The 13725-nt window shown below is 38.0% G+C and overlaps 1 protein-coding gene across 6 annotated transcripts in view; it reads left to right on the forward strand.

The window, feature by feature from the left end:
• The window catches only part of RAB27A (RAB27A, member RAS oncogene family), a 95383-nt gene extending 86761 nt beyond the window's left edge, over positions 1 to 8622 (forward strand). For all 6 annotated transcript variants that reach the window (XM_017881475.1, XM_017881482.1, XM_017881467.1 and 3 more), the window contains one exon: positions 5874 to 8622. In XM_017881475.1, coding sequence (XP_017736964.1) covers positions 5874 to 6072 — 199 coding nt within the window. In that variant the 3' untranslated portion in view covers positions 6073 to 8622. The remainder of the gene's footprint in view (positions 1 to 5873) is intronic.
• The last annotated feature ends 5103 nt before the right edge of the window (positions 8623 to 13725 follow it).

A 13725-nucleotide genomic window follows, 5' to 3' on the forward strand; every position in this document is an offset into this window, starting at 1 on the left:
GCATGTTGCAAAATTTGAATCCACCCAATTTTTTTTTTCTTCTAGTTAGTAGTTTTGGAAATCAGCAATCTATGAACTAAACACTGAGAAGACATTTCCTGTTTTGTTTTACAAGATGTAGTATAGTATATGAGGAGCTGTGTAGGAAAACAGGAAGAGCCTGCTTGCTTCTCTGTCATTTATTAACTGAATGACATTGATCAGACCGCTTAACTTTTCTGGGCCTTCCTTGCCACAGGCCTGCTTTCAGAATATTTTTCTAACCTAAAGATTACACTAAAAAAAACAGAACTGATCAACGAATTTAGTAAAGTTGTAGGATACAAAATCAACATACAAAAATCATTAGCATTTATATACACCAACAGGGAACAATCTGAAAAAGAAACCAAGAAAACAATCTCATTTACAATAGCTACAAAGAATGTAAAATACCTAGAAATCAATTTAACCAAAGAAGTGAAGCATCTATACAAGGAAAACTATAAAATACAGATGAGAGAAATGGAAGAGGACACCAAAAATGGAAAAATACTCCATGCTTATGGACTGGAATAATTAACAATGTTAAAATAACACTTCCCAAAGCAATTTACTGACTCAATGCAATCCCTATCAAAATACCAATAATATCTTCACAAATACCGAAAAAATCCTAAAATTTATATGGAATTACAAAAGACCCTCAATAACCGAAACAATCCTGAGGAAAAAAGCACAAAGCTGGAGACATCATACTACTTGACTTCAAAGTTTACAACAAAGCTATAGTAACCAAATCAGGTACTAGCATAAAACAGACACATAGACCAATGGAACAGAACAGAGAACCTGGATATAAATCCACACATTTACAGACAACTCATCTCGGACAAAAGTGCCAAGAACAATGGGGAAGGACATTCTCTTCAATAAATGATGCTGGGAAAACTAGATATCCACATGCAGAACAATGTAACTAGACCCCTATCTCTCACCATATATAAAATCAACTCAAAATGAATTAAAAACTTAAATATTGGACTTGAAACTATGAAACTACTGGAAGAAAACATTTGGGAAACACTCCAGGTCATTGGTCTGGACAAAAACTTTTTGTGTAAGACCACAAAACACAGGTAACCAACACAAGACTAGATAGATGGGATTTATATCAAGCTAAAAAGCTTCTGCACAGCGAAGGAAACAACAAAATGAAGATACAGCTCACAGAATGGGAGAAAATATTTGCAAACTACCCATCTGATGAGGGATTTATAGCCAGAATATAAAAGGAGCTCAAATAACTCAATAGCAAAAACCAATAATCTGTTTTAAAAATAGGCAAAAGATCTGAATAGACATTTCTCAAAAGAAGATCTGCAAATGGCAATCAGGTGTATGAAAAAATGCTCGACATCACTACTCAGAGAAAGGCAAATCAAAACTACAATGAGATAACATCTCATCCAGTTAATATGACTTTTATCCAAAATGTAGGCAGTAATCCCCGCCCATGAGATAACATCTCATCCAGTTAATATGACTTTTATCCAAAATATAGGCAGTAATCCCCGCCACCCCGCCAAAAAAAAAAACCCAAATACAGGCAATAGTGGATGCTGGTGAGGATGCAGAGAAGGGTGAACCCTTGTACATCGTTGGTGGGAAAGTAAATTAGTATAAGCACTATGGAGAACAGTATGGATTTTTTTTTAAAAAAAAAACTAAAAGTAGAACTACCATATGATCCAGCAATTCCACTAATACATATGTGTATGTGTATATATATGTATATATGTGTATGTATATATACATGTGTATGTATATATGTGTATGTATATATACATGTGTATGTATATATGTATATATGTGTATATATATTAGTGGAAGTTTTCTTATAAGTTTTATGTAAGCTCTATTTACTTTTGGAGATATAAATATATCTCCAAAAGATATATATAGATATATATCAGATATATCAAAAAGATGTTTGCTATCTGTACTCCCATGTTTATTGCAGCACTATCCACAATAGCTAAGATACGCATTCAATCTAAGTACCCATCAATGGATGAATGGATAAATAAAATATGGTTTATAGATATAATGGAATATTATTCCACCATAAAAAGAATGAAATCCTGTCATTTGCAGCAGCTTAGATGGAACTGTAGATCATTATGTTAAGTGAAATCGCCAAACACAGAAAGACAAATGTTGCATGTTCTTACTCATATGTGGGAGCTACGAAGGTGGATCGCATGAAGATAGAGAGTAGATTGGTGAATACCAGAGGCCAGGAAGGGTAGGAGGGAGTGGAGGATGAAGAGAAGTTGATTAATAGGTACAAATATATGGTTTGATAGAAGAAATAAGATGTACTGTTAGATGGACTAGTCGGGTGACTATAGTTTACAATAATCTATTGTACATCTTGAAATAGCTAGGAGAGAAAAATTTAAATCGTTCTATGTGAAAAGACAAATATTTGAGATTATGGCTACCCCAAGTATACTAATCTTTACAAATTATATCAATGTATTAAATAATCATATTGACTCTGAAACGATATTATGCATAAATAAAAAATAAAGTTTTCTTAGAGATACAATTGAAGCTCCTTATAAAATTCCTTGCTGATTCTATTCTCCTCCCTACCTCCTCAGAGGGAACCACACTATATTTACTTCCTATAGCAGATGTTGTTGGTTGCCTAGACAATATTCATGCCTTTCTTTATAGAATCCCAATTTCCTTTAGCTATCTAGTCTGCTTCTAGAGGACATCCTACTTAAGAGAGGCAGGTGCCAGCCCCCAGTCCAGGCAGACTGGTTTAAGCCAGTGATGGGGGTGTACCATTCCTCTCGCCAGAGTTTGGTTTAGGCATTGGCATGTGATACAGTTTTGACCAATGAGACATGAGGGAAAGTCTGCCAGGGACTTCTGGGAAAGATTTCCTCTTTCCTGAGGGAGGCACACAGAGGAAGAGAGTCCTTTTTTTCTTGGAACTTTGGTGTGTTGAGATGTGATGCCTGGAATGTTTTAACTTCTGGGGCCATGAAGGGAGACTGTGGACAAAGGTGACATGTGGAGGATGGCAGAACAGAAGGATGAGATGAATCTAGGTTCTTTGTTTCTACTGTTCAGCAACCAAATTAACACTGGAAACTCTAGGTCTGTGTTCATTATGCATGACAATAAATTCCTACTTGTGATTCATGCCAATTTGAGCCACAATTTTCTGTTACGTTTAGCTAAAAGCTGTCAAAATTATATATTTCTAGTCCAAGAAGTTATACTTTTACTACATAGATGTTTTTATAATGATGTGTAATTATTTTGTGTTCTTTACACAAATGATCTTGTATCATACAAGTTGTTTTTTTAATTCAACATTTAATTTTTGCCAAGTTGATACAGTTTAAGCATTGTATAACTCATTGTACAAAAATATCACTATTCATGCACTTATTGATGGACATTTAGGTTAATTTTTTCCCTATTACAAATAGTTCTGCAATATCTATTCCATTAGACGATGCCATGTGTACATATATGAGAGCTTTTCTAGGGCTGCGCTATCCAGTATGATAGCCACTAGTCACATGTAGCTATTTAAGTTAAAATTAAAAGTTCAGGTTTTTTGGCCAGGTGTGGTAGCTCACGCCTGTTATTTCAGAACTTCGGGAGGGGAGGCAGACAGATCACTTCAGGTCAGGAGTTTGAGACCAGCCTGGCCAACATGGTAAAATTAGCTGGGAGTGGTGGTATGTGCCTGTAGTCACAGCTACTTGGGAGGCTGAGGCACGAGAATCACTTGAACCTGGGAGGCAGAGGTTGCAGTGAGCTGAGACTGCACCACCGCACTCCAGCCTGGGTGACAGAATGAGACCCTGTCTCAAATTAAAAAAAAAAAAAAAAAGTCACATTTTTGGTTGCATTAGCCACATTTCAAGTATTCAATAGCTACATGTGGCTAGTAGTTATTGTACTGGATGACACAGATACGGAAAGTTCCTGTCATTGTGGGAAGTTGTGTTGGATAGTGCTGCTCCAGGACAGGGTTTCTCAATATTTTTCATAGCATGACACCTGCAGAAAATGATAATATTTGTGCAGCTCACTGGGATAAATAGATAAGGCTGCTCAAGGTTGGAGGAGACTGGTTCAGGAACTCTGGCTGCCCTAAGACCTCAGTTGCCCTAAGGACTGAGGGACTGCTGATGTCTCAGGTATCCCTGTAACTCACTTCCTGCCCATCAGCATGCCTTGGCTTTGCTTTAGGTGTATACCCAGAAGGGCTGTTGCTGGGTCATAGTGCATGCATGTTTCAGTTTTACCAGATATTACCATCTTATTTTCCAAAGTAGTTACAACAATTTATATTTACATCAGCAGTAAATGCATGTTCCTGTTTCTTCTGCTTGGCAATACTTGATATTGGGAAATTTTTATATTTTTGCCAATCTGATGGGTGTGAGTTAATATACCATTATTTTAATGTGCATTTCCCTTATTTTGGGTAAGGTTGAACATTTTTTCATAAATGTAATTTCTTAGAATTTCCTGTGCATATCCTTAGTCTATTTCGTATTATCTTGTTTATTACTTTAATTCATTTGTGGAGTTATTTTTTCAGATGCTAACCCATTTGCAAGTTACATGAAATATCATGTATTTTGGCCCGTCGCTCATCTTTTAGCTTTGCTTATGATATATGTTGTGGCACCAAAGTTTTAAATTTTAACATTGTCAAGATTATCAAACTTTTTCTCTGTGGTTTGAGCTTTTGTGGCTATATTAAGAAATCCTTTCTTATCTCAATGTCAAAAGATAGTCTCTTATTTTCTTCTAACAGTTTTCAAGTTTTACTTTTCACATAGAGGAATTTAAACAGCTTTCATACCAAGAATCAAGTTTTAAATTCTTACAACTAGGCCGGGTGCAGTGGCTCACACCTGTAGTCCCAGCACTTTGGAGGCTGAGGCAGGTGGGCAGCTTGAGCTCAGGAGTCGAAACCAGCCTGGGCAACATGGTAAAACCCTGTCTCTACAAAAAAATACAATAATTAGCCGGGCATGGTGGTGTGCGCCTGTGGTCCCAGCTACTGGGAAAGCTGAGGTGGGAGGATCGATGCCTGTGAAGTCGCCTGGGGGCTGAGATCGTGCCACTGCACTCCAGCCTGGGTGACAGAGACTCTGTCTCAAAACAAACAAAAAACCCTCCAACAACTTAAACGAAAAAAGATTTAATTCTGTCTCTGTCTTCCAGAATCCCCTACTTTATATCTTTTATAAATCTTTTATAGTAAATCAATATATATTACCAAAATATATATAGCATAAATATGCTCCTTTAAAAAAATGAAAAAAAAATTTTTTTTTTTTTTGAGGCAGTCTAACTCTATTGCCCACGCTGGAGTGCGGTGGCACCATATTGACTCACTGCAAACTCTGCCTCCCAGGTTCAAGTGATTCTGGAACCTCAGCCTCCCCAGTAGCTGGGATTACAGGTATATGCCACCATTCCTGGCTAATTTTGTATTTTTTGTAGAGATGGGGTTTCCCCATGTTGGCCAGGCTGGTCTTGAACTCCTGACCTTGGGTGATCTGCCCACCTGAGCCACTCAGAGTGCTGGGAGGCGTGAGCCACTGTGCCCAGCCGAAAATTGATATTTTGAAGAGTCTAAAATTTCCAGTTTTGCATATCTACTAGAAATGCAGTGTGAGTATTTTATTGTCTTTTTCACTTTTTAATGTATTCTGGGGTGGTAAAATGTTTGTCACCTTGTATATCTGTATTCTATCGATTCTCTAATTTGATTTATCAAGAGCAAAGGTCACTGTCCTTTCCCTCCACATGTTGTTACCTGAGTTGTCTCTGTCTTCCAGAATCCCCTACTTTGAAACTAGTGCTGCCAATGGGACAAACATAAGCCAAGCAATTGAGATGCTTCTGGACCTGATAATGAAGCGAATGGAACGGTGTGTGGACAAGTCCTGGATTCCTGAAGGAGTGGTGCGATCAAATGGTCATGCCTCTATGGATCAGTTAAGTGAAGAAAAGGAGAAAGGGGCATGTGGCTGTTGAGAAGTCAAGTAAGCGACATAGTAGTTGAGGTGGCCCATGCCTGGGATCTTCTCTCTGATTGATACATGGCACAGCGAGAGATGAATGGGCATTGTGTACAAATTGCTTTTCACCATCCCCATTAGACCTACCAATAAAGCATCTGGTTTTAAAATTAATTTGTTGCAGCTTTGAAATATTTCTTTAAGATTTAGCCTGAGAGTTAGGAGAAATATTTTAGAGCCAAAAGTGCCTTATAAAGCCTTAGCCTATTATAGTAAATCATTCAAGGATTTAGAATTTTGCAGTCACAGGAGAGTGTATTTATTATGTAGAATGAATGAGGGTACTGTCATCTGCCTCAATGTAGGTAGGCCCAGAGTCTTACATTTAAGATCTTACATGCAATCATAAAACCGCCACAGTCTTCAATCCAGATTTAAAGCCTCATGTCATAGGTGACATTCTAAAATCCCATTAAAGCCACTTGAATGTTAAATAAGAATATACATGCACATCAGCTCAATGTCTTTGAGTATTAATTTTATGTAAGCATTCTATTTAACATGACTATAAGACGAATCATGGACATATCTATAGACGTTGGATAAACTGGATTGACCAATTGTACATTCACGGTGACTTATTTGTTGGTGGGAAAGGGATTGGGGTGGGGCAGGGTGGCTTAATGTTTTATGAACAACCAAAGTGGGACTTCTGGCTCCCTGCTATATTCCCATTGCTCTGAATGGTTGATTGAAGGGTCAGGGAACTAGATTTTATGACTTTAGTTCACTGTGATTGTACATTTATACTTGGCCTATGTGCTGGCCACATCTGAACACAGCTGGTGCTTATGCTGAATTATTTGTGATGAGTAAATATTTAGTTTCTTTTTCTTCATATTTATAATGTTGATCTGGCATCCTCAGGCTGCAGCTTAATTAGCTTATAAATTACTCATCTCTGTCTTTACCAGCAGGCTCTGTATTGTTGATATTTGCGACTTGTTTTGCTTTTCCATTGGTGGAATTGAAGTAATTAGTTTTTAATTACATAAGATGCCTGTTTGCTATTTGGTGGAAGATAGAAGTTCATATTGAAGCAGTTACATTTGTACTGTAGTTCAATAAAAGAGAAATGAAGTATTCTGTAGCTATATTTTTCATAGAGCTCATGAGCATTTACTGTACTTGCTGGGTCTTGCCAAGATCATGTATTCTGCTGTATTGCCAAAGTGTCTTCATACCAAATTAAAGGTGGTTTTAATATATGTTTCATGGAAGTTGTGTATAAAATTCAAAGGTATTTCATTTAGGTGAAAAGTCTTATTTATTAAAATGATTTGAATAAAGTAGATCAAAACTTCCAGAGATCTTAATGGCTATTTAGGAAGAAATATCACTCACTATAATTTAAATAAAGAATAAAAATAAATGTATTTTGTGGTGGCAAATGTTTGGTAGAACTGTAATTAGAAAAAAACAAGTGTATTTGGGTGATGGTTACACTAGAAGCCCAGACTTTACGACTACACAATATATTCATGTATCTAAACTGTATTTGTACCCCCTAAATTTATTTTAAAAAAGGAAAACTATAAGTATAATGAAAACGTTATTTTTTTTCCCACTGTCCTTCCACTGCTCCCATAACAAACTTAGCCATGGTTGGTAAAATTTTGCATATTTCTGTCCTTGAAATGAAGGCTTCTTTTAAATTCCAAAGAAGTCACTGAGGCCTGTGCATTTGAATTGTATATGCTAGTGAGGAAAAGTTTTAGACATTTCAAGAGCAGGGTCGGCCGGGCGCAGTGGCTCACACCTGTAATCCCAGCACTTTGCGAGGCCGAGGCGGGCGGATCACGAGGTCAGGAGATCGAGACCATCCTGGCTAACACAGTGAAACCCCGTCTCTACTAAAAATAAAATAAATAATAATAATAAAAAATTAACCGGGCGTGGTGGCAGGCGCCTGTAGTCCCAGCTACTCAGGAGGCTGAGGCAGGAGAATGACATGAACCTGGGAGGTGAAGGTTGCAGTGAGTCGAGAGAGCGCCACTGCACTCCAGCCTGGGAGACAGAGTGAGACTCTGTCTCAAAAAAAAAAAAAAAAAAAAGAAAAAAAGAAAAAGAGCAGGGTTATAATCACACAGCAGTGCCTTCTATAGTTGCCATAACACTTCAGTGGAGTACAACATAATTTTACAGCTACATATCAGGGCATATTTTATATGGTGTATTTGTGTTAGAATAACACATTAAATGTCTTTAAACATAAGAATGTTTGCATGTTTCAGTTTTCAAGAACCAACCGAGTAATTAGCTATAGATTCCACTGGTCTTAAACATACAATTAAGTGTATACATGATATAGTGCACACACAAGAGCCACCTTTAATTATTGAAATAACCTGTATTCTTTTTGGAAATCATTTTAGTTTGGTATTGAAGTACTATATTTTTTGTGCATCAATGTATTTTTCTATTTACAAGCCTATGTAAAAGTGAAGTGTATCTTCAGTGAACCATGTGCCAATTAAGCTATAATAAAGTGGTCTAGTCTGTCAAATTAGTGTGTGAACGTAACTTTATTTCTTATCACAAAGTTTCATACCAGAGGTTGTAATGCCAAAGGAAATGAAATTCAGGGATACATGTTCCATTAGGTGCTCACTGAGGGGCCAGCCAAGGCAACATATTCTGGAAAAGTAATTAAAAATGTTATCAGGCTGGGCGTGGTGGATCATACCTGTAATCCGAGCACTTTGGGAGGCTGAAGCGGGCAGATCACCTTAGGTCGGGAGTTCGAGACCAGCCTGACCAACATGGAGAAATCCCATCTCTACTAAAAATACAAAATTAGCTGGGCATGGTGGCGCATGACTGTAATCCTAGCTACTTGGGAGGCTGAGGCAGGAGAATCGCTTGAACCCAGGAGGCAGAGGTTGTGGTGAGCTGAGATCTTGCCACTGCATTCCAGCCTGGGTGACGAAGCAAGACTTCGTCCCCCCCAAAAAAAAAAGAAATCTGAGAAATAAATTCTGATCTTTTGAAGTTGATTTCAAGATGACTAACAATCTATTTAAGACATGTTTCACTTAGTATTTTTATAAATTGGAAATCTCTATGGTGGTATTTTCAGGTCTTCTGTTATTGGTAATATAGGTGTTTATATAACTAATAAGCTCTTCCATTATAAAATACTTAGATAATGCTGGATAAAGTATGAACATATTTTTTAAAATGTACCTTGATTTCTCAAAAAAAAAAATATGGGTAATACCCTAAGACCACCTTCTTCCCCTTGAAAACAGACAACAGAGGGGACTTAACAACTTGATGCTGAATGTGGTTTGCTTTTGGTTTGGTTTTGCCAGTATCAGTAATCAGGATGCTTTGTTATAATGGCTACAAAGAATTAACAAAGAAAACCGTGGGCCTGTTGAGAATAGGGTGCTGAAACTGCAGCCCTCTGTCCCCAAACACACAGAAATCCAGGTCCTAGTCTATGTTTTTTTTTTTCTTCTTCTTTTTGAGATAGAGTCTTGCTCTGTCACCCAGGCTGGAGTGCAGTGGTATGATCTCGGCACACTGCAACCTCCGCCTCCCGGGTTCAAGCAATTCTCTGCCTCAGCCTCCCGAGTAGCTGGGATTACCGGCACCCACCACCATACCCGGCTAATTTTGTATTTTTAATAGAGATGGGGTTTCACCATCTTGTCCAGGCTGCTCTTGAACTCCTGAGCTTCGGCCTCCCAAAGTACTGGGATTACAGGCATGAGCCACCACGCCTGGCCGACCTGGTCTATGTCTTTAATCTCTTGTGAAAATTTACAATCACAAGTCTGCTTGAACACAGGTTGAAGGTTAAAGTGTATAACACCTAATTTTTCTGGGTATGTTAAATCAAGAAATTAACAAAAATTAACATTTTAAAGAAGTGATTTGTTCTGGATTACTTGGTGGAAGCACAGCAAAAATGTTTGCAGATGGAACATTTCTGCACGGGCTAAAATACACCCTACTATGGATGAGATTACAATGAAAAATTACAATCTATTTCTTCTTCAACCTTACCTCCAATCATCAGCAAAGGCCAGCAGACCAAACAGCCAGCAGGATTTGGCATTTAAGAACCTCATATAATATTCTTATCAGAAGGAGATCATAAAGTCAAAGTGTTTAAGATAATCACAAACATGAAAGGAACTAAAAAATCCAGAAAAGAAGACAATATTAAAGATACCAGACTGATTTGAATTAAAAAAAAAAAACAAACTTCCAACAATGAAAAATATAGCCATTGATATTCAAAACTTAATGGTAGAAGTTAAATGACAGGTTGGACAGAGTTGAAGAGAAAATTCTAGAAGGCTGGTCAGAGGAAATTACCCACAATTCAGCAAACAGAGATAAGGAGAAAGTCCTGGAGGGATTAAAAGACATAGAGGGAAGAAAAAATGCTCCAACTTATATCTGGTTGGAATTCTAGAAGGAGAAATTCTAGAAGGAGAAATTAGAGAAACTGAAGGAAGAGGCACTATATGAAAAGATACTGAGAATTTTCCAGTAATGATAAAAGACACATACCCTTAGATCTAGGAATCCTAAGAAGGAAAAATGAGAAGGAATCATATTTCCAAGATTTCAGTTCAATCTCGTATTCCATTAAAATAGGTGGAAAGAAGAGAACATTTCTAAGGCTGGCTACACAACCATTCAATCTAAAGTATGTTCATAGACTGAAGGGAACAAAGTCTCAGATGAAGCCTTAAGGTATGGAATTAAGAACACAGATAAAGGATGTGGCCTCTGACATAAAAGGTAAGAGGGTAGACCTGGGTGTTCATGTATATGGGAAGGGTATAACATTTCTTGGTGAAGTAGCAGGAACAAACATAGTTGGGAAGGAATTGTGTAAAGGTTGCAAAGACTGGTGAGCCCCTTCTGTAATTGTTGAGGACAGGAGAGAAGAATAAAGAAAAGTAAAATAATTTTCAGTCTCTTGGTTGACAATAAAGTATTGGGCAGATGCTTATTACTAAAATTTCTGGTATGTGCCTTTGTTATTTAACATTACTCTGGAATTACTGGTTGAATGACTAGACAAGAAAAAGTATCCAATAAAAGGAAAAATGTGTGTATTTGAAGATTATAACTATACAAACTGATTCTAGAGTTAAAATGAAAAGATAAATGTTGAAGAATAGCCAGATAAATAATGAATAAGGAGGACAAGGAAGGGTGATATGGTTTGGCTGTGTCCTCACCCAAATCTCATCTTGAATTATAGCTCCCATAATTCCTATGTATTGTGGGAGGGACCTGGTGGGAGAGAATTGAATCATGGGGCCAGTTTCCCCTACACTGTTCTCGCGATAGTGCGTAAGTCTCATGAGATCTGATTATTTTAAAGGGGTTTCTCCTTTCATTTGGTTTTCATTCTCTTTGCCTGCTGCCATCCATGTAAGATGTGACCTGCTCCTCCTTGCCTTCCACTGTGATTGTGAGGCGTCCCCAGCCATGTGGAACTGTGAGTCCATTAAACCTCTTTTCTGTATACATTGCCCAGTCTAGGGTATGTCTTTGTCAGCAGCATGAAAACTAATAGAAAGGGAGAGGAGGTAAACCCAGTTATTTAAAAAATTATAATCATTTAAATATTTGGGCACTGGCACGTTAACAAGTAAAACGATGGAACAGAGTGCAGAAATGGAGCCATAGATGTGACATTTTGAGTGAGTGGGGGAAAGGATGCTTTATCAACATATAGCACTGAAGGAAAGACACTGGAGTCCTATGGCATTTATACTTTAATTCCAGACAAGCTGAAAATTCAAATGCAAAAAAATGAAACTACAAAACGTAAGAGAAAACATTTTGAAAAACAATTTTGGAGAAGTGCAGTTTAAAGGAAAGTACCAAATCCAAAATCATAAAAAATTGGATAAATCTGAATGTACAAACAACATATTTCTGCATGAAAAAAGGCCATGAGCAAAGCTTAAAATATTGATAGGGAAATAATTTCTAAATGCATTTCAGCAAAGGACTAACCTTAACGTGTAAAGCGCTGTTGAAAATCAACAATAGAAAACTGTGTAGGACCTGAACAGGCAATTCACAGAAAAAAGTTGAAAAACATTGTGAAAGATTCTTAACATCATTTGTAATTAAATTCAAGTTGAAATAAGAAGAAGATAAATTTTCATCTCAGGTTGGCAAAGATCACTTTTCATAGGGGTGTAGTGAAACAGACATCTTATTTGTTGATGCTGAGTGTTAATTGGTAAAAACTTTTGGAAGGCAATTTAGTATTCTCTGCCAAATTTTAAAATTAGATATCTATATCCAGCTTCTCTTGATCCAGCAGTTCTACATAAACCCTCTTGAAAAGGGGTGTCAGTAAAGATGCTTATTATACCAAAAGATAAGAATGACCATCGCTTAATGACCAATTAAAATACTTTCGTACAATGGCATATATATATATGAAAACGAATGTTAAATACCCGTTTACAGTAAAATGTGTATGAAATGCCTATTATGTGCCAGGGACTATTCTAGATACTGAGATGTAGTTGCAAACCAAACGAACTGAAATCCCTGCCCCTCATGGAGCTCACATTCCAATGGAGACAAGGTAACAGCAAGATGCAGAAAAGGGTAAATAGTATATTAACTAGTATTATAAAGAAGAGGATGTAGAGACAGGGAAACACACAAATATACATGTTTGCCTATGCACAGAAAAGCTCTGGCAGGTAACAAAAGGAACTGTTTTGCCCCTGGGGAGAAAGACAGCAGGTCTAGGAAAGGAAGTAGTTTCCGGCGAAAAGTATTTGTTTTTTTTTGTTGTTGTTGTTTTCGAGACGGAGTTTCGCTGCTGTTGCCCAGGCTAGAGTGCAATGGCGCGATTTCGGCTCACCGCAACCTCCGCTTCCAGGATTCAAGCGATTCTCCTGCCTCAGCCTCCCGAGCAGCTGGGATTACAGGCATGCGTCACCACGTCCGGTTAATTTTGTATTTTGAGTAGAGACAGGGTTTCTCCATGTTTGTCAGGCTGGTCTCAAACTATTGACCTCAGGTGATCCGCCCACCTCGGCCTCCCAGAGTGCTGGGATTACAGGCGTAAGCCACCGCGCCCGGCCGAAAATATTTACTACATATGTATATTAATTACAATGGGAAGCGGGAGACGGAGAACACGATTTTATATTTTAAAAAATTGCTGGTAAAGTCCTTGGAGCATCAACGACTCAACCGTTTTCATTATAATGTTCGAAGAAGCAACGCTGGATTGCAGGTTCTTCGCCGCTTACACCCTGCAAGTCACCATGGGACGAGAATCGAGGGCTGGTCTAGGGCAGGCAGTAGACAAACGAGTTAAGAGAGCGCACTCGAGAGCACTCCGGGGCAAAGCACAAACCAAAGATACATAAAAGGTGCGTAAATGCCGACATACACAGAAAAAAAACAATAGGCGCTGTGAGAGCGAGTTCAGAAAGTGGCGCAGAACCATATTTCCCCAAAGTAAGGGCGAACAGGTCTAGTCTGCAGCTCTGCGCCTGCGTCAAACGGCAGCGCTTTTGACCGCACGGTCGCCGGAAGCACAGTCGTGTTCGCTTCTTCTCTAACTGACCCGCGAGAACTAAGGACGCTTGCCTTTTTC

This window comes from Rhinopithecus bieti, unplaced genomic scaffold, assembly GCF_001698545.2.
Source record: "Rhinopithecus bieti isolate Rb0 unplaced genomic scaffold, ASM169854v2 scaffold_1106, whole genome shotgun sequence".
Lineage (NCBI taxonomy): Eukaryota > Metazoa > Chordata > Mammalia > Primates > Cercopithecidae > Rhinopithecus > Rhinopithecus bieti.